At 46.8% G+C, this 20703-nt stretch overlaps 1 protein-coding gene across 1 annotated transcript in view; it reads left to right on the plus strand.

The window, feature by feature from the left end:
- The window catches only part of LOC121587519 (drebrin-like protein B), a 75882-nt gene extending 64364 nt beyond the window's left edge, over positions 1-11518 (plus strand). The window contains exons 5-16 of the mRNA XM_041904528.2: positions 3626-3763; positions 4083-4160; positions 4352-4503; positions 4726-4780; positions 4938-5012; positions 5362-5470; positions 5666-6190; positions 6316-6582; positions 6764-6862; positions 9910-10037; positions 10264-10315; positions 10496-11518. Of these exons, the coding sequence (XP_041760462.1) occupies positions 3626-3763; positions 4083-4160; positions 4352-4503; positions 4726-4780; positions 4938-5012; positions 5362-5470; positions 5666-6190; positions 6316-6582; positions 6764-6862; positions 9910-10037; positions 10264-10315; positions 10496-10632 (1815 nt within the window). The 3' untranslated portion in view covers positions 10633-11518. The remainder of the gene's footprint in view (positions 1-3625; positions 3764-4082; positions 4161-4351; positions 4504-4725; positions 4781-4937; positions 5013-5361; positions 5471-5665; positions 6191-6315; positions 6583-6763; positions 6863-9909; positions 10038-10263; positions 10316-10495) is intronic.
- The last annotated feature ends 9185 nt before the right edge of the window (positions 11519-20703 follow it).

Genomic DNA, 20703 nt, shown 5'->3' on the forward strand with positions numbered 1-20703 from the left:
TCTTGCATGGAGCCCCAGGCAGAGGGAGATTGACAGTTCTTTTGTGTTTCTTCCATTTGCGAATAATCGCACCAACTGTTGTCACCTTCTCACCAAGCTGCTTGGCGATGGTCTTGTAGCCCATTCCAGCCTTGTGTAGGTCTACAATCTTGTCCCTGACATCCTTGGAGAGTTCTTTGGTCTTGGCCATGGTGGAGAGTTTGGAATCTGATTGATTGATTGCTTCTGTGGACAGGTGTCTTTTATACAGGTAACAAACTGAGATCAGGAGCAATCCCTTTAAGAGTGTGCTCCTAATCTCAGCTCGTTACCTGTATAAAAGACACCTGGGAGCCAGAAATCTTTCTGATTGAGAGGGGGTCAAATACTTATTTCCCTCATTAAAATGCAAATCAATTTATAACATTTTTGACAAGCGTTTTTCTGGATTTTGTTGTTGTTAATCTGTCTCTCACTGTTCAAATAAACCTACCATTAAAATTATAGAGTGATCATTTCTTTGTCAGTGGGCAAACGTACAAAATCAGCAGGGGATCAAATCCTTTTTTCCCTCACTGTAGGTGCAGTGAAATGTGTTGTTTTACAGGGTCAGTCATAGTAGTACAGCACCCCTGGAGCACAATAGGGTTAAGTGCCTTGCTCAAGGGCGTATTGACAGATTTTGCACCTTGTCGGCTCAGGTATTCAATCCTGTAACCTTCCAGTTACTGGCCCAATGCTCTAAATGCTAGGCTACCTGCCACCCGAATAGATGAAACACTGATTAGGTTTGGTAAAAAAAAGTGACTGTATGATTTTGTGTGTTGTTCTTAGTCAATTGAAAATGTGCTTAGAGTTTTGAACCAACTGCCTTTTTGATGATCATCTTTTGAGTTTTGTACTAAGAGTTTTGAAAATGGACCACATACTTGTGAAAATTGCACCAAAGCGATAAAAAAAATACGAACGCATCTGTGTAGCATTACAGCCCATCACATTGCAGTCCTGCTGTACTCTAGATTTGATGACCCCATTCTGGCAGACTTTCCACCTCTCACCGACGCTACATATTTGTCAACCTATTCTCTCTATCACCTTTGTAGGGTCTCTAAAACCACACGGGACGTGTGTCATATAGTGTTACTGCGTTATTTGATAAGTACAAAACTCACATAACCTCCTGCTTTGGTGAGTTAGGCCTCGTTCTGAAGCTAGTCTTATTTCTGGTGTAGCGCCCCCGTGTGGTGGAAATGGCAGTCAACATGCATAGACACTGCAACACCTCCAGCAAGCCTGATCCTGCTCTGTGGTGAAGCTTAATAATAATAATCCTAGTGTCGATGAAGGATTAATGATTGAGTGAGTAATGGGAACTCGGTTATTGTTTGTTGTCCAAAAACCTCTGAATGAATAGTCAGGATTAGAACATTGGGATGTGCTTCGACAGAGTCAGAATGCCCCATGGCACCTCTTATATTCTCTGTTCTTTCTCTCTTTCTCTCTTTCTCTCTTTCTACCTCTGCAAGTCTCAGCTAGTAACAGAGGGCTGTGTGAGAGGGTGAATCACCAGCATCGTCAGGATGTGTATCATGATATGAAACAATATTATTGTATCAGTTGGTGATGCCGAAGCTAAGTGTGGGAGTCTTTTGCAAATTGGCTCATTGTTGCTCCACGACAGTAATTGATTAGTATTGAGAAGGAAGTCTGCATCGTGGACTGTGTACATTCCATAATGTGGAACAGACCAGTAGGCCTTGGGCCAGTAACCGAAAGGTAGCTGGTTAAAATCCACGAGCCGACTAGGTGACAAATCTGTCGATAATGCCCTTGAGCAAGGCACTTAACCCTAATTGGGGGCGGGGGGATTCAGGAGAAGATGAGAATGAAGAGACAGGAGGAGGAAAGTATAGGCGAGGATAGAGAGGAGGAGTAAGAATGGAAGAATATAAGAAGTCTATGAAAGAGGAGAGGACAGGGAAAAGAGGGGAGGAGGAGTAGCAGTTGTGTATGTGGGGTTAATGAGCATGCTGTTAGCCGTGTTAGACAGTATTAGGGAGAGGCCTATCATCTGCAACATAATGACAGACAGGTAGGAGAGGCAGAGGAGATCGTTTACACCCTCTTCACCACCACAACTCCCTCCATCCTCCCCTTCCTTCCTCTCTCAGTGGCACCTCCCACTGTGTGCGCGTGTGTGTTTGTGTGATTTACACACTAGGTTAGAGTTGGGGCTGGGCCTGTGAGGGTGTTTCATAGGAAACACACAGTACAGTACCTGCAGGTCTGATGTCACTGTGCCAGGACTGTAGGCCTGAAGGAAACCACAAGATTACTCTGTCAGAGACTCAGACAGCCTGCTCTACGTAGTGGGATCTCTCTATTTCTCAACACACACACACAGGCCCGGGCGCAAACACACACACATGTGTACCCACGTACACACACATAGGCCTATCTGAAGTGTATCAGTCCAGTGACAGTTTAGCAGTGGAACACAGTGTACTGTTCCGTGGTCATTTGTCATTGTTGAAATCTCTACATCCTATCTACTCTCTCCGCTCTCCCCTCACCTCATTTAACTTTCCTAATTCTCCCAATCCTCCCCCCTACACACTCTTTCCTGTTTCTAGCCCCCTCTCTTCCTTCTCCCCCTCTCTGTCTACCTCTTCCAAACCGATAGATTCCTTCCTGTCTTCTCTAGTGTACGCCAGATACTCGTTTTGTTCTCTGTCCGTCCTCATCACAAGCTGTTACACAACTGTATAGCTTAGCTACAGCCCAAAGGCCACAGCCAAGAGGAAACCACTGAGGGGAAAGCTTTCAAAGAACTACTTTCAGACAGAGAGTGTGTGTGTGTGTGTGCGTCTGTGTGTGTGTGTACCTGTGTGTGTGCCTGTGTACCTGTGTGTGTGTGTGTGTGTGTGTGTGTGTGTGTGTGTGTGTGTGTGTGTGTGTGTGTGTGTGTGTGTGTGTGTGTGTGTGTGTGTGTGTGTGTGTGTGTGTGTGTGTGTTTGTGCATCTGTGCACATATGTATTCGGGGGGTCAGTGGGTACATGAAAAAGGAGGGAAAATATCCCCTTCTCTTTCCCTCGTTTGGAATGCCGTGGCAGAATTGTATTGGAGTTTGAAGTTTCACACGTTTGATACTGTAGATCATAGCAGCCAATAAAAATGTCATTCTTGTTCCCAAAAGTTCTGGAAAGGATCAAGTGACATCATGTGTCTGTGGCAAAGTTGTGGTGTGCAGGCCAAGAATTCACCAATTTACTGGATAACTGAAGTCCTTCCTTGGAATATTAACCTAAAATACTGAAAGGATGTTCAGGACCTCAGCTTGAGTCCCTTCAATAATCTTTAATGCTGACATGCTTTGCAGCAAGTGTCAGGGCACTGTGTGACAAAGATTAACGGCAACCAACCTGTCACAACCTTACAGACTTGACATCAGCAGTCTGTGCAGCAGGTTCCTATTGTAGTTCATCTCTCTCTCTCTCTCTCTCTCTCTCTCTCTCTCTCTCTCTCTCTCTCTCTCTCTCTCTCTCTCTCTCTCTCTCTCTCTCTCTCTCTCTCTCTCTCTCTCTCTCTCTCTCTCTCTCTCTCTCTCTCTCTCTCTCTCTCTCTCTCTCTCTCTCTCTCTCTCAGGAGGCTCATGTGTTTATCAGTGCTGAGAGTACTGAGGATGTCACAGAGGAGAAGATAGGCGCTGAGCTCAGTAAAGTCCACCCCCAGAGTGAACAAGTCAGAAGAAGCAGTCGGTACAAGGACAAGGAGGAGACAGTGGTGAGTGCTTCTCCTGCAATACCATCTCTGTCCATAGGAGGGGGCGCTAACACCTGGACAAAACCCAGAACTGTGCTTTTACATGGAGGAGGGTCCCATACGTTCAGATTCTCTCAGTTTTAATCTCTATTATGCATTGTACTTACTATATACTTACTGTATGTTTTGACATTTTTTCATACTTTATCAATTATGAGGTAAAAACAACCAAGGCTTTTGCAAATAGCATAAGTTACAAACTGTGTTTTGTATATGTACATACGGTGTTGTTCTCCATTCACACTCTCTTTCCTCTGCATCTTCCTATCTCTGTTGATAGGGCACTAACTACAGGAAGACTAATGCTGCCATGGAGATGAGACGGGCCAACAGAGACTCCTTCTGGGCACGTGCAGAGGTAGCCTACACAGAAACAAAGTCACAGTTACCCTCATAGTTTTCTAGTAATTAATCAACAGGAGAAAAGTAGTTTTCATCTTTAATGTTCACATCACTTCACATCTTTAATGTTCACATTATCAACTGTAATAAGTCTTCATCTATTGTGTTCCATCTCTCTCTCTCTCTCTCTCTCTCTCTCTCTCTCAGCGTGAGGAGGAAGAGAGGAAGGAGGAAGAGAGGAAGAGAGCAGCAGAGGACAGACGGCGTTTGGAGAAAGAGAGAGTGCTGAAGGAACGGAAAGAGGCCGACGAGAGGGAGAGGAAAATGAACGAGAAACTACAGATGATCGAAGAGCAGAGGTCAGGACGTTGGGCACACACGCACACACACACACACACACACACACACACACACACACACACACACACACACACTGACTCAAGATTTACTGACACAATCCCTGACTCAAGGGTATTCTCTTGTGTCCATATCAGGTATTTTAATGGGTTGTCAAAGTAAAGGCTACTTAAGGCTAATATCCCATAAGGTTTCTGACATCTCTGTATCTATGTATCTCTCAGGAGAATGCAGGCCCAGCTGGAGGCAGAAGTGAGGAAGCAGGAGAAATCAAGATGGGTGAGAGAAAGAACGAATGAGTGAGGAAGTTATTGGGCGACAGAACTCTAGGTGTTTCTGACTTCTGAACTCTGTGTTTACGTGTATCTTTACTCTGAACTCTGTGTCTGTGTGTGTCTGAACTCTGAACTCTGACCTCTCTGTTGGTGTGTGACAGGAGCTGCAGCAGAGAGAGCATGAGGAGGACATGAGAGCTCGCTTGAGACGCAGCGAGTCCATCGAGAAAGCAGCAGTGAGTGTCTGTCTTACTGACCTCTCTAATCCAAACAAACTCCCTTCCTACTCTTCCCTAAACACCTCAGTTCCTTAGCTCTTGTTCTTGTCATACGGTGTATCCCAGTGCTCTGAAGTGGCTTCCTGTCCTTCATCTGCACTGATCTGAAAACACAGGATAGGTCAAAGGAATATGGCCTATCATTGGAACTTGTCCACTTCTTTCACACCAGTGCAGATGAAGGAAAGGAAAGGAGGAGAGGAAGGAGGAGAGGAGAGGAGACAGCTTTAGACTATTGAGACCTGGCTGTAGTTTCCTTTACATTCAGTAAAACATAGTGTGGTATGATTCCTCTTCCTACCTTTAGGAGGCAGCAGTGCTGGTGTCACAGCGCTCCATGAACCCCAGAGAGTTCTTCAGACAGCTGTCGTCATCATCGTCCCAAAGCCCATCCAGCCCCGGCTCCCCCCGTACAGGTAAATTCACAGTGTATCTGTGTGTCTGTGTCTGTTTGTTAATAAGCATTGGCAAACCAAGGTGTGGCTCTACGCAGTGTGTGATTATGAAGCCAGTCAGTCAATTGTAAATGGACCTAAACAACCATTATCTGTCTTGTTGCAGTGTATTTCTTAATGTTGGTCTTTCTTCCCTCCCTCTCTCTCTTCACAAAGGCAAACCTCCATTAAGGCGGTACCAGCGCAGCCTGACCGACACAGCATTCATCTTTGGGAAATGGGACGGTCCAACCCCGACCTCCCCCCGCAGTCCAACATTGGTTTCACCCTTCTCCCGCGTCCCATCCTCCCCCTTCCACCGCACCATGTCTCCACCCAGCACCAGCTTCCGCCCAATCACCTCTCCCCAGAGCCACCGCGCCCCCCTGGTGTCCCCTCCCACATCGCCCCTCCACTCCGCCCATGCTGTCTCAGCCCTGCCTACCCTCCCATCAACCAGCCCCCAGTCTCAGCCCCCAACCCAGCCCTCTGCCCCCCCAGCCTCTCCAAGCCTCCTAGCCACCCTGTCCCTCACCTCCCCAGAGAACCAGCACCAGGCTCAGGTCCTGGCCCCATCTCCCCCAGATACCCCTCCCCTGTCCCAGCCTGAGTGCTCCCCCTCTCCACTAGTCTCCCTGGAGCCTACCCCAGCACCACAACCTCCCACTGTCCCCCTGCCAGAGAGTCCACTGCAGCCAACAGGTAGGTCCTCATCATACACACAGCCTACTGTAGAATGACCAATGGTGTCTGTCATGCCGTTATAGATTGTGTTCTCAGTTTGGCATGGCTGTACTTAAAACCACAATGGTTCATTATCCATCCAGAGCAGTACACAGCCGTACAAGCCGTACTGGTGGAGGAAGAGGAAGATGAGGAAGAACAGGCAGAGCCTGAGCCCAGTGTTGAGAATACAGAGCCAAGCCTAAACATGGAGGAGGGAGAGGAGGGCTCAGCACAGGATTCAGACTCTTTATCAGTGCAGGAGCCTGAGGCAGAGGAACAAGAGAAGGACCAATCAGACTACAGCCAGGCCTCTGCTAAACCAGTTCTGGTTGCGCTTTCAGAAGAGGAGGAGGAGCCAGCTGTCACAGGTAGAGTACTTTGTTTTGTATCTTGTACAGGCCTGTCCTATTATTTATTTTTTTAAATGAAAAAGGTAAAATACAACAATTAAAAGAGAAGAAGAGTGAGGAGTTTTATGTAATAAGACGGTTGTGGAAATGGTGTCTGATACAACTAACACAATCTAACCAATGGTTTGTTATGTTTCAGATGCAGAGGTTATTCTTCAGCCAATCACACAAGAGGTTGTGGTCCCATCCACCAATGGGGTGAGAGACGAGGAGGAGTTGGTGGAACACAATGGTACAGGTATGAAACCCCACTCCCCCATTTAGTTATCTCTACGCTAGCCTACATTGCCCAAGTTGCTCTCAAACTGAATGAACCTTTATATTGATGAGATAACGTAAAATAGACATACCGGTACGCTATGTTGCAATTCCCTATCCTTTTCCAGAAATCCTCTTCCTCATGGATTTTTAAGATCATGAAGGGGATTGAAATACAGTGGGGGAAAAAAGTATTTAGTCAGCCACCAATTGTGCAAGTTCTCCCACTTAAAAAGATGAGAGAGGCCTGTAATTTTCATCATAGGTACACGTCAACTATGACAGACAAATAGATAATTTTTTTCCAGAAAATCACATTGTAGGATTTTTTATGAATTTATTTGCAAATTGTGGTGGAAAATAAGTATTTGGTCACCTACAAACAAGCAAGATTTCTGGCTCTCACAGACCTGTAACTTCTTCTTTAAGAGGCTCCTCTGTCCTCCACTCGTTACCTGTATTAATGGCACCTGTTTGAACATACAGTGGGGAAAAAAAGTATTTAGTCAGCCACCAATTGTGCAAGTTCTCCCACTTAAAAAGATTTCAGAAGCCTGTAATTTTCATCATAGGTACACGTCAACTATGACAGACAAATTGAGATTTTTTTTCTCCAGAAAATCACATTGTAGGATTTTTTATGAATTTATTTGCAAATTATGGTGGAAAATAAGTATTTGGTCAACTACAAACAAGCAAGATTTCTGGCTCTCACAGACCTGTAACTTCTTCTTTAAGAGGCTCCTCTGTCCTCCACTCGTTACCTGTATTAATGGCACCTGTTTGAACTTGTTATCAGTATAAAAGACACCTGTCCACAACCTCAAACAGTCACACTCCAAACTCCACTATGGCCAAGACCAAAGAGCTGTCAAAGGACACCAGAAACAAAATTGTAGACCTGCACCAGGCTGGGAAGACTGAATCTGCAATAGGTAAGCAGCTTGGTTTGAAGAAATCAACTGTGGGAGCAATTATTAGGAAATGGAAGACATACAAGACCACTGATAATCTACCTCGATCTGGGGCTCCACGCAAGATCTCACCCCGTGGGGTCAAAATGATCACAAGAACGGTGAGCAAAACTCCCAGAACCACACGGGGGGGACCTAGTGAATGACCTGCAGAGAGCTGGGACCAAAGTAACAAAGCCTACCATCAGTAACACACTACACCGCCAGGGACTCAAATCTTGCAGTGCCAGACGTGTCCCCCTGCTTAAGCCAGGCCCGTCTGAAGTTTGCTAGAGTGCATTTGGATGATCCAGAAGAGGATTGGGAGAATGTCATATGGTCAGATGAAACCAAAATAGAACTTTTTGGTAAAAAATTAACTTGTCGTGTTTGGAGGACAAAGAATGCTGAGTTGCATCCAAAGAACACCATACCTACTGTGAAGCATGGGGGTGGAAACATCATGCTTTGGGGCTGTTTTTTCTGCAAAGGGACCAGGACGACTGATCCGTAAAGGAAAGAATGAATGGGCCATGTAGCGTGAGATTATGAGTGAAAACCTCCGTCCATCAGCAAGGGCATTGAAGATGAAACGTGGCTGGGTCTTTCAGCATGACAATGATCCCAAACACACCGCCCGGGCAACGAAGGAGTGGCTTCTTAAGAAGCATTTCAAGGTCCTGGAGTGGCTCTAGCCAGTCTCCAGATCTCAACCCCATAGAAAATCTTTGGAGGGAGTTGAAAGTCCGTGTTGCCCAGCGACAGCCCCAAAACATCACTGCTCTAGAGGAGATCTGCATGGAGGAATGGGCCAAAATACCAGCAACAGTGTGTGAAAACCTTGTGAAGACTTACAGAAAACGTTTGACCTGTGGCATTGCCAAAAAAGGGTATATAACAAATTATTGAGAAACTTTTGTTATTGACCAAATACTTATTTTCCACCATAATTTGCAAATAAATTCATAAAAAATCCTACAATGTGATTTTCTGGAAAAAAAATTCTCATTTTGTCTGTCATAGTTGACGTGTACATATGATGAAAATTACAGGCCTCTCTCATCTTTTTAAGTGGGAGAACTTGCACAATTGGTGGCTGACTAAATACTTTTTTTCCCCACTGTATTATCAGTATAAAAGACACCTGTCCATAACCTCAAACAGTCACACTCCAAACTCCACTATGGCCAAGACCAAAGAGCTGTCAAAGGACACCAGAAACAAAATTGTAGACCTGCACCAGGCTGGGAAGACTGAATCTGCAATAGGTAAGCAGCTTGGTTTGAAGAAATCAACTGTGGGAGCAATTATTAGGAAATGGAAGACATACAAGACCACTGATAATCTCACCCCGTGGGGTCAAAATGATCACAAGAACGGTGAGCAAAAATCCCAGAACCACACGGGGGGACCTAGTGAATGAATGGGGCCATGTATCGTGAGATTTTGAGTGAAAACCTCCTTCCATCAGCAAGGGCATTGAAGATGAAACGTGGCTGGGTCTTTCAGCATGACAATGATCCCAAACACACCGCCCGGGCAACGAAGGAGTGGCTTCGTAAGAAGCATTTCAAGGTCCTGGAGTGGCCTAGCCAGTCTCCAGATCTCAACCCCATAGAAAATCTTTGGAGGGAGTTGAAAGTCCGTGTTGCCCAGCGACAGCCCGAAAACATCACTGCTCTAGAGGAGATCTGCATGGAGGAATGGGCCAAAATACCAGCAACAGTGTGTGAAAACCTTGTGAAGACTTACAGAAAACGTTTGACCTGTGTCATTGCCAACAAAGGGTATATAACAAAGTATTGAGAAACTTTTGTTATTGACCAAATACTTATTTTCCACCATAATTTGCAAATAAATTCATTAAAAATCCTACAATGTGATTTTCTGGAATTTTTTTTCTCATTTTGTCTGTCATAGTTGATGAAAATTACAGGCCTCTCTCATCTTTTTAAGTGGGAGAACTTGCACAATTGGTGGCTGACTAAATACTTTTTTTCCCCCACTGTAGTACACACTTGCTTGTTTAGTAGGGAACGAGAATCCAACCCCTCTCATGGTTCCTCTTTTCCAGAACGATCCATGAGTCCACCTGAAAGGGACCAAGGTACTCCAGAGTTGGCTGTTTGTTTCGATGATGAAGTTGAGGAGGACTTTGTTGAAGAGAATGAGGACCAGGAGATTTCAGAGAATGGAAAAGAGGTACGGAATGTAACACAACCCACAAAGGAATATGTCCCCTGTCCCCTCCTATGCCATCATATTTATTACTGGGCTTCAAATCTAGTCCAGGAACAGGATTGAAGAATTACTAATTGAATATTAATGCCATGTCGATGAGAACCAAGAGAGGGCTCTACAATTGGAAAAATGACATTTTCCTCAGACAGGGGCCATTTGTGAACGTTTTTCTCTCTGTTACTTTCAGATTTCACCAGACAGACAGATGTGTGTTCGAGCTCTCTATGACTACCAAGCAGGTCAGTAATTCATACCGTGGACCACAAACACACACACACACACACACTCACACACACATATACACACACACAGACACACACACACACACACACACACACACACAAACAGACACACCACACACACCTATCCGCTCTATGATGCTCTCTGAGTGTTAAACCTCGCTTTCTCTTTTTTCACAGAGGACGAATCAGAGATCTCCTTTGAGCCAGGTGACATCATAAGTGCTGTGGAAACGGTGGACAAGGCCTGGTGGCGGGGCTTCAGTAAAGATGGACGCCTGGGACTCTTCCCAGCCAATTACGTGGAGACCATCTAGACACACACACACCACACAGACACACACACACTCAGGGACTGAACACTCATTCCCCTACAGTGAAACCACCATAGGCTACATACATACAGTAGACCCCTTAACTTCAATAGACACATTGGACAACTTCCATTGGATTCCATGCGATAATTTGATCCCCTTCCAACTTGGCTATGTTGTTGGGGAAGCCAGTGTCTCCTGTTCTAACCACTTGCAGACTCCTAGCTGGCAGAAACACACAGTTGTGAACTACCAAGATCCCCCCTTCCTTCACTCCACCTGAAGGAGGACTGGGAAAGAGAGGGACCTCCAGATGGGATGTCTGCAGGCTCAATGACTCCCTCTTATTAAAACCTACTATTTTTATGATTGTTGTTACTATTAGCATACTGTCTGTGTGGATGTGTTATTTCCTTGGTACATTTAACAGTGTTTTCCATGTTACTGAACTGAAAAGTAAGGGACCGTTTTTCTTGTTTCTGTATTGGTGTTATTTTATGTGTGCATAATCTGTGTTTTATCTACACCTTTTTTAAATCCAAGCAGCATGGTATTCCTACATCTGATACTAATTGATAGCATTGTGCTAATTTCACCGTAAATGACAAATGCTACTTGTAAATCAAACAGTCTCTTTGAAGTGAGAGCTTTTTAAAGTCATTAAGTCTTAATACACTTCTCTTGTATATAAGAATGTATAGTGACATGCATTTGGTTTCTTTTGCTTTGTCATTCTACAAGTGTGTATGCTTTGTATTCCCTGCATTTACTCCACATTTACAAATAGTAGCCTATACCATTTACATACTCATAATACTCTTAAACTCCATCTTATATATATATTACAGGTCTCATTTGTTTTTGTTCCTATATTAAAAGACAAATACTATTTTAAATGTATATTTCTTTATTTATGAAAACAGCATAGAAAGCATGAAACATGAAGCAGAAGGTAACTTTACATAATGCATATCATATCATTTTTTTCAACAACCAACAGAAAAACACTACTACAAGTTACTTTGTAATCACAGAAACCTAGAAGTGATTTTGGAACAAGAATTCTAATTTCATTGAATAGAACTGAATAAAACCATCCATATGTATTTTCCCCCATAATAATCTGCTTTGTACCATTTTTTTACGTAAAAAACTTGCACATCTTCATGAGAAATTATGCATTTTTTACATTCTGAGAAATATAATGGGTATATACATATAAATCATTTAGCAGAGTTGTCTTTTACCAAGTAACACACTGTACATTAGCCTCACGTGTTTGAGTGAGGCTAATGTACAGTCCACACAGTGGACATTGACTTGATTACTGATCAATTTACACCTTTAAACTTTCCTTACAGATCACATGTTCACTGCCTTCTCCTTGCTCCTCTCTCTCTCTTCTTTCTCTCTCCTGCCTCTCGTCTCACACTCCCTTGGCATTCTCTTCTCTCCCTCCCTCTTCACTCCTCTCTCTTTACTGTACTCTCCCTATATCTCCCTCTCCTTTCAATTCAATTTAAGGGCTTTATTGGCATGGTATACAAAAGTTAAATAAACAATAAATATTAACAGTAAATATTACACTCAGAAGTTCCAAAAGAATAAAGACATTTCAAATGTCATATTATGTCTATATACAGTGTTGTATATAGACCTTTCTCCCTCTCTTAATTCTCATCTCTCCCTCTCTCCTCTGCCCATCTTCCCCATTTCCTCTCTCCCTCCCTCTCTTTACTCTCCCTGCCTCCTCTCCCTATTCACTCTCCCTCTCTCCTCATCTGTTCACTCTCCTCACTCCCCATCTCCTCTGTCTCCTCTATCCCTCCCTCCCTTCCCATCTCTTCAATTACCGCTCTCCCTCCCTCTTCACAATCCTCTCTACCTCCCTCTTCGCTCTCATCTCTCCCTCCCGCTCCACTCTCCTCTCTCTCCTCTCCCCTTCTGCTGTTCTGCCATATCTGCAGCTCGACTGCAGTTCCCACAGCCCTCAGGGAAGCCTGGTCTCTTCTCATGGTGAACAGGTTCACAGTGATCACAGCACAAACCATCCCCAGCACAACACAGCCCATCAGTGAAGAGCACACGGCATAAAACATTGAGTCGATACCAAAGGGGTCTCTCCTCTCCTCATAGATGAACAAGGTTTTAGTTATTGATCCACACACCTTGTCAGAGATGACACTACACTAGTCCTCCCCACTGTCCTTCAGTGAGAGGTTGTAGAGGACCAGAGAAGAGAAGTGAGGGCGAGACACTCATTCGGCCATCCACATTATTAGTCCATATTCTGTGTCCAAAATGACGCCGGCCACCTGAGCAGTCCGTCTTGTACCACACAACCCTGTCAGACTCAGTAGGATTCCAGTTACAGATGGGAGCATCCTTTTTCTCCGTCTGAGAATAATTCTGTGATGGGCTCAGACCTGGGGCAGACCAGCAGAACATAATCTAACCATTGAACTGAGGCGGGTTCAACAGGGGGAAAAGTTCCCAAACGTTTGCGAACCTTGGTTGAACTCACCTCTCATAATGCCCTGTGTGGTTGAGCATCAATGATGGAATAAATAGGGAGGAGTTCCCTAACATTCTTTCGTTCGCCACATACATCTGCTCCCCTGGTTCAATGAGGTTACGGGAGTGCCCTGAGTCCTTTAGGAATGGTGATGCTTTGAGGTTTCCATTTGGGGTTTCCCACTATGACTCTGTTCCATCTGGATCAGTGTTAAAGCAGGGCAGTACAGCACTCTCTCCCACTCTGTGCTGGATTTACATAGCCTTAGGAATGAACTTTGTGGACTGAAAGTAAACACAATTCTGTCCCTCCCATACCAGGCAACTGTAAACTGTAAAACACTGCAGGTTTAATGTATCTCCTGTATGAACATGCAGTAGTGGTTTATAGTTTACAGCAATGCAAACAGTGAGGGGTATTGTGTGCTGCAAAGACCAACTAGGTCCCCTGCACTCAATCTTGTACCACCCAGAGTCTAATTGAGTGAGATTATGGATCTGTAATCTCCAGGCAGATCATTTTAGTCGACCCCTTAAACCAGCAGCCAGTGTGAAATTCTCAGATGAAGGTTTAGAAATGTTCCAAAGCAACATGCTCTCTTCAGCTTTGTATTTGAAAATCAAACAGTTGCCAATCAGTGGAAATAACTTGCCAATGAAACGGGAATAAACGTTACCTTCCGCCACAATCTCATTGAATTCTTGGTCTGCATGGATGGTTTTCTTCAGGAAAGCAAGTAGTGGAATGCTGAGCTTTACGATTGAAGCCATTATGTTCCAAGATTCTGTGCACTGCTTGTACACACTCTGTCTCTGCTTCAGTGAAAGACACGTTCAAGTAAACGGTTTCATATGTACTCTCCCTCAATAATCTTTGTCATCGAAGATGCAGGGCTGGAGACCTTGATATTGAACTCCATATCTACTCATCTCTTTTCCTCTGCATCGCTGAGAGAGAGAAATAGTTAGGAAGGTCACAGAAGTGTTAAATGTCACAGATTAAACATACGGATGATGGGTGGAAATCAACACTTTTATAAATAAAAAATGCTACTTTTTAAAGCTCTCATTCACGTAACTTGGAGTCAGGGACAGCACCCTCATACTAACAGTTTTATCTCATACTAAGTTTTATCTCATTGGACTGAATCCTAAACTTTTTAGGTTCACACTAGGGATTAATATATTCCCGAAAATCTACCAAGTTTCAATACCGGGAATAATTAATATTTATCCCGAAAGTCCTGGGAAATACGGCAAAAATCAGAAGTGCTCATTTAAAGCGTTTAAAACCAAGATATGGTCACTATTGCAGGGTTCTCCCAAAATAAAATTGTTGCTGCGTCACACATTGCCGGCTTGGCTGTGCCACTATGTAAAGATTTCACAGCAAGTGGAACTGATATTTCTACTGAACAAAAATACAAACGCAACATGCAACAATTTCAACGATTTTACAGAGTTACAGTTTATATAAGGAAATCAGTCAATTGAAATAAAATAATTAGGCCCTAATCTATGGATTTCACATGACTGGGCAGGAGCGCAGCCATGGATTTCACATGACTGGACAGGGGCGCAGCCATGGGCGGGCCCACCCAGTTGGGAGCCTACCCACTGGGGAGCCAGGCCCAAGCCAATCAGAATGAGCTTTTCCCCACAAAAAGGGCTTTATTACAGACAGAAATACTCCTCAGTTTCATCAGTTGTCCGGGTGGCTGGTCTCAGACGATCCCGCAGGTGAAGAAGCTGGATGTGGAGGTCCTGGGCTGGCATGGTTACACGTGGTCTGTGGTTGTGCTGCCGGTTGGACGTACTGCCAAATTCTCTAAAACAATGTTGAAGGTGGCTTATGGTAGAGAAATTAACATTAAATTCTCTGGCAACAGCTCTGGTGGACATTCCTGCAGTCAGCATGCCAATTGCACGCTCTGTCAAAACTTGAGATGTCTGTGGCATTGTGTTGTGTGACAAAACTGCACATTTTAGAGTGGCCTTTTACTGTCCCCATACAAACTTTGTAATGGCAGTCAAACAAAAGTAAAATTACCAAAGTTGCTAAGCTTGCTAGATAACCTCCAACGAACGACAGAATATCTCCTATTTGGCTAAATCGAGTTGATGATTATACAGATAGCAGATCAGCTCAAGAATAACGGTGAGATGAAGAGAGGAAATTGTTTAAATATCAAGGTATCTTAACGGGGACCAACTCTGTTCAAAATAAATATCCATATTCACACATTCTCTACCGAAGCTCTCAAATGGGCAGCAATAGGAGACAGTGCAGAGAAGCGGGGGAAATGTTATAGCGGTAATTTGACATGCATAGGCGAGACGTGCTTTGATAATGCAACCTATGGATTACAGAATAAAGTTAGGAAATGTCATGCAAGACAGGAGTCAGGATTTTGGGTTTGGGTGGGATAGGGACAATAGGAAAATAGCCTAGGCTCTATTATACACTGCTCAAAAAAATAAAGGGAACACTTAAACAACACAATGTAACTCCAAGTCAATCAAACTTCTGTGAAATCAAACTGTCCACTTAGGAAGCAACACTGACTGACGATACATTTCACATGCTGTTGTGCAAATGGAATAGACAACAGGTGGAAATTATAGGCAATTAGCAAGACACCCCCAATAAAGGAGTGGTTCTGCAGGTGGTGACCACAGACCACTTCTCAGTTCCTATGCTTCCTGGCTGATGTTTTGGTCACTTTTGAATGAGACGGAGTCTACAACCCACACAAGTGGCTCAGGTAGTGCAGCTCATCCAGGATGGCACATCAATGCGAGCTGTGGCAAGAAGGTTTGCTGTGTCTGTCAGCGTAGTGTCCAGAGCATGGAGGCGCTACCAGGAGACAGGCCAGTACACCAGGAGACGTGGAGGAGGCCGTAGGAGGGCAACAACCCAGCAGCAGGACCGCTACCTCCGCCTTTGTGCAAGGAGGAGCAGGAGGAGCACTGCCAGAGCCCTGCAAAATGACCTCCAGCAGGCCACAAATGTGCATGTGTCTGCTCAAACGGTCAGAAACAGACTCCATGAGGGTGGTATGAGGGCCCGACGTCCACAGGTGGGGGTTGTGCTTACAGCCCAACACCGTGCAGGATGTTTGGCATTTGCCAGAGAACACCAAGATTGGCAAATTCGCCACTGGCGCCCTGTGCTCTTCACAGATGAAAGCAGGTTCACACTGAGCACATGTGACAGACGTGACAGAGGCTGGAGACGCCGTGGAGAACGTTCTGCTGCCTGCAACATCCTCCAGCATGACCGGTTTGGCGGTGGGTCAGTCATGGTGTGGGGTGGCATTTCTTTGGGGGGGGCGCACAGCCCTCCATGTGCTCGCCAGAGGTAGCCTGACTGCCATTAGGTACCGAGATGAGATCCTCAGACCCCTTGTGAGACCATATGCTGGTGCGGTTGGCCCTGGGTTCCTCCTAATGCAAGACAATGCTAGACCTCATGTGGCTGGAGTGTGTCAGCAGTTCCTGCAAGAGGAAGGCATTGATGCTATGGACTGGCCCGCCCGTTCCCCAGACCTGAATCCAATCGAGCACATCTGGGACATCATGTCTCGCTCCATCCACCAACGCCACGTTGCACCACAGACTGTCCAGGAGTTGGCGGATGCTTTAGTCCAGGTCTGGGAGGAGATCCCTCAGGAGACCATCCGCCACCTCATCAGGAGCATGCCCAGGCGTTGTAGGGAGGTCATGCAGGCACGTGGAGGCCACACACACTACTGAGCCTAATTTTGACTTGTTTTAAGGACATTACATCAAAGTTGGATCAGCCTGTAGTGTGGTTTTCCACTTTAATTTTGAGTGTGACTCCAAATCCAGACCTCCATGGGTTGATACATTTGATTTCCATTGATAATTTTGGTGTGATTTTGTTGTCAGCACATTCAACTATGTAAAGAAAAAAGTATTTAATAAGATTGTTTCATTCATTCAGATCTAGGATGGGTTATTTTAGTGTTCCCTTTATTTTTTTTAGCAGTGTATTTAAGGCTTCCACTTGTCCAGCCAGATCAATTAACGAAATATATAGACACAGATTCAGTGAAACAATCACATTGATTGATTATCAGACAAGTCACAGGCTTTTGATCGGGAGTAGGACAGGCTACTATGCGAGTGAAGAGCAAACAGACTTGTATAACATGTTAGCAAAATGTTTTGATCAGCTAATATATACTACATGTCCAAAAGTATGTGGAAACCTGCTCGTCGAACATCTCATTCCAAAATCATTAATATTGTGTTGGTCCACCCTTTGCTGCTATAACAGCCTCCACTCTTCTGGGAAGGCTTTCCACTAGATGTTCGAACATTGCTGCGGGGACTTGCCTCCATTCAGCCACAAGAGCATTAGTGAGGTTGGGCACTGATGTTGGGCGATTAGGCCTGGTTCCTAGACGGCATTTAAATTCAGCTCAAAGGTGTTCGATGGGGTTGAGGTCAGGCCTATGTGCAGGCCAGTCAAGTTCTTCCACACCAATCTCGAAAAACAATTTCTGTATGGACCTCGCTTTGGGCACAGTGGCATTGTCATGCTGAAACAGGAAAGGGCCTTCCCCAAACTGTTGCCACAAAGTTGGAAGCACAGAATCGTCTAGAATGTCATTGTATGCTGTAGAGTTAAGATTTCCCTTTACTGGAACTAATGGACCTAGCCCAAACTATGAAAAACAGCCCCAGACCATTATTCCTCCTCCACCAAACTTTACAGTTGGCACTATGCATTGGGGCAGGTAGCGTTCTCCTGGCATCCACCAAACCCAGATTAGTCCGGCTGTCACGATCGTCTAGTAGCGAAGTAGACCAAGGCGCAGCGTGTGAAAGAAACATGACTTTATTATATTAAAGTACTAACAAACCAAACAAAACACGACTCGTGAAGTCCAACGGTTAACACTGACCGTAAAGGAACAAAAACCCACAACACCCAAAGGAAAACATACAGATTAAATATGGCTCCCAATCAGAGACAACCAGCCGACAGCTGACACTCGTTGCCTCTGATTGGGAGTCATACAGGCAAACATAGAAACAGAACAATTAGAATACCCAACATAGAAAACGAACACATAGAATGCACACACCCTGGCTCAACATATAGAGTCCCCGAGCCAGGGTGTGACAGTACCCCCCCCTAAAGGCGCGGACTGCGACCGCGTCTAAACACCCCAAACAGGGGAGGGCTGGGTGGGCATTCCTCCTCGGAGGCGGCTCCGGCTCCGGCTTTGACCACCACCCCTCCATACTACCCCCCGTAGCGCCCCTGGTCCGGTCTGACCCCGCTGGCTGGATCTGGACTGGACATTGACGGAGCGGATTGCTTACGCTCCGTTGTGGAGCAGCTGACCGGTCTTACCAGGCTGACGACTCGCACCCCGGGCTTGGTGCGAGTAGCAGGAACGGGCTGAACCAGGCTGACGACTCGCACCCCTGGCTTGGTGCGAGTGGCAGGAACAGGCTGGACCAGGCTGGCGACTCGCACCCCTGGCTTGGTGCGAGTGGCAGGAACAGACCGGGCCGGGCTGGCGACTCGCACCCCTGGCTTGGTGCGAGTGACAGGAACAGGCCGGGCCGGGCTGGCGACGCGCACCGTAGGTTTGGTGCGAGTGGCAGGAACAGGCCGGGCCGGGCTGACGACGCACACCGTAGGTTTGGTGCGTGGAGCAGGGACAGGCCGGGCTGGGCTGGCGACGCACCCCGTAGGCTTGGTGCGTGGAGCAGGGACAGGCCGGGCTGGGCTGGCGACGCACACCGTAGGTTTGGTGCGTGGAGCAGGGACAGGCCGGGCTGGGCTGGCGACGCACACCGTAGGTTTGGTGCGTGGAGCAGGAACAGGCCGGGCAGGGCTGGCGACGCACACCGTAGGTTGGGTGCGTGGAGCAGGAACAGGCCGGGCTGGGCTGGCGACGCACACCGTAGGTTTGGTGCGTGGAGCAGGAACAGGCCGGGCAGGGCTGGCGACGCACACCGTAGGTTGGGTGCGTGGAGCAGGAACAGGCCGGGCTGGGCTGTCGACGCACACCGTAGGTTTGGTGCGTGGAGCAGGGACAGGCCGGACAGGGCTGGCGACGCACACCGTAGGTTTGGTGCGTGGAGCAGGAACAGGCCGGGCAGGGCTGGCGACGCACACCGTAGGCTTGGTGCGTGGAGCAGGGACAGGCCGGGCTGGGCTGTCGACGCACACCGTAGGTTTGGTGCGTGGAGCAGGGACAGGCCGGGCAGGGCTGGCGACGCACACCGTAGGTTTGGTGCGTGGAGCAGGAACAGGCCGGGCAGGGCTGGCGACGCACACCGTAGGCTTGGTGCGTGGAGCAGGAACAGGCCGGACTGGGCTATGGAGACGGATAGGAGACCTGGAGTGAAGAGCTGCCACAACCCGTCCTGGCTGAATGCCTACCTTCACACACTCTGTGTGAGGCATCAGCACAGGACGTACAGGGCTGTGTACCCGTACTGGCATAACAGCACGTGACACTGGCGCAGGATATCCGGGACCGAGGAGAGGCACTGGAGGCCGCGAGCGCTGAGCCGGCACACTCCGTCCTGGCTGCATGCCCACCTTCGCACAACACGTGCGGGGTGCTCGCACAGGATGTACCGGACTATGCCGGACCACTCACGGCACAGTGCGCATCTCCGCATAACGCGGAACCTGCCCAGTCTCATGCTGCCATGCCTGAGTACGGGGAGTTGGCTCTGCTCTCCATCCAGGCTCCGCCAACCTGCCTTCTGGCCCCCAAAAGCCGGTGGCCTCCTCTCTTAATCTCCCGATTCGCCCTGTGGCAGCCTCCTGCTGCCCAGTCGCCCATGCCGTGTGCCCCCCCCTAAAAAATTATTGGGGGTGCCTCTCGCCTTTCCGACCACGGCCCGGTTGACGCCGCTTCTCCACTCCCGCCTGGGTCTCCCCCTTCATCGCCTTCCGGTACCGGACGGCCTCCTCCTCGGTAATCTGCCCCCAACCGAGGAGGACATCCACCAGCGTCACCTCATGCGTGTGTTCCTGGACACGCTGCTTGGTCTTTGTATGGTGGGTTTTTCTGTCACGATCGTCTAGTAGCGAAGTAGACCAAGGCGCAGCGTGTGAAAGAAACATGACTTTATTATATTAAAGTACTAACAAACCAAACAAAACACGACTCGTGAAGTCCAACGGTTAACACTGACCGTAAAGGAACAAAAAACCCACAACACCCAAAGGAAAACATACAGATTAAATATGGCTCCCAATCAGAGACAACCAGCCGACAGCTGACACTCGTTGCCTCTGATTGGGAGTCATACAGGCAAACATAGAAACAGAACAATTAGAATACCCAACATAGAAAATTAACACATAGAATGCACACACCCTGGCTCAACATATAGAGTCCCCGAGCCAGGGTGTGACACCGTCGGACTGCCAGATGGTGACGCGTGATTCATCACTACATAGAACGCATTTCCACTGCTCCAGAGTCCAACGGCGGCGAGTTTTATACCACTCCAGCCGACGCTTGGCATTGCGCATGGTGATCTTAGGCTTGTGTG

Source organism: Coregonus clupeaformis, chromosome 18 (genome assembly GCF_020615455.1).
Source record: "Coregonus clupeaformis isolate EN_2021a chromosome 18, ASM2061545v1, whole genome shotgun sequence".
Taxonomy (NCBI): Eukaryota; Metazoa; Chordata; class Actinopteri; order Salmoniformes; family Salmonidae; genus Coregonus; species Coregonus clupeaformis.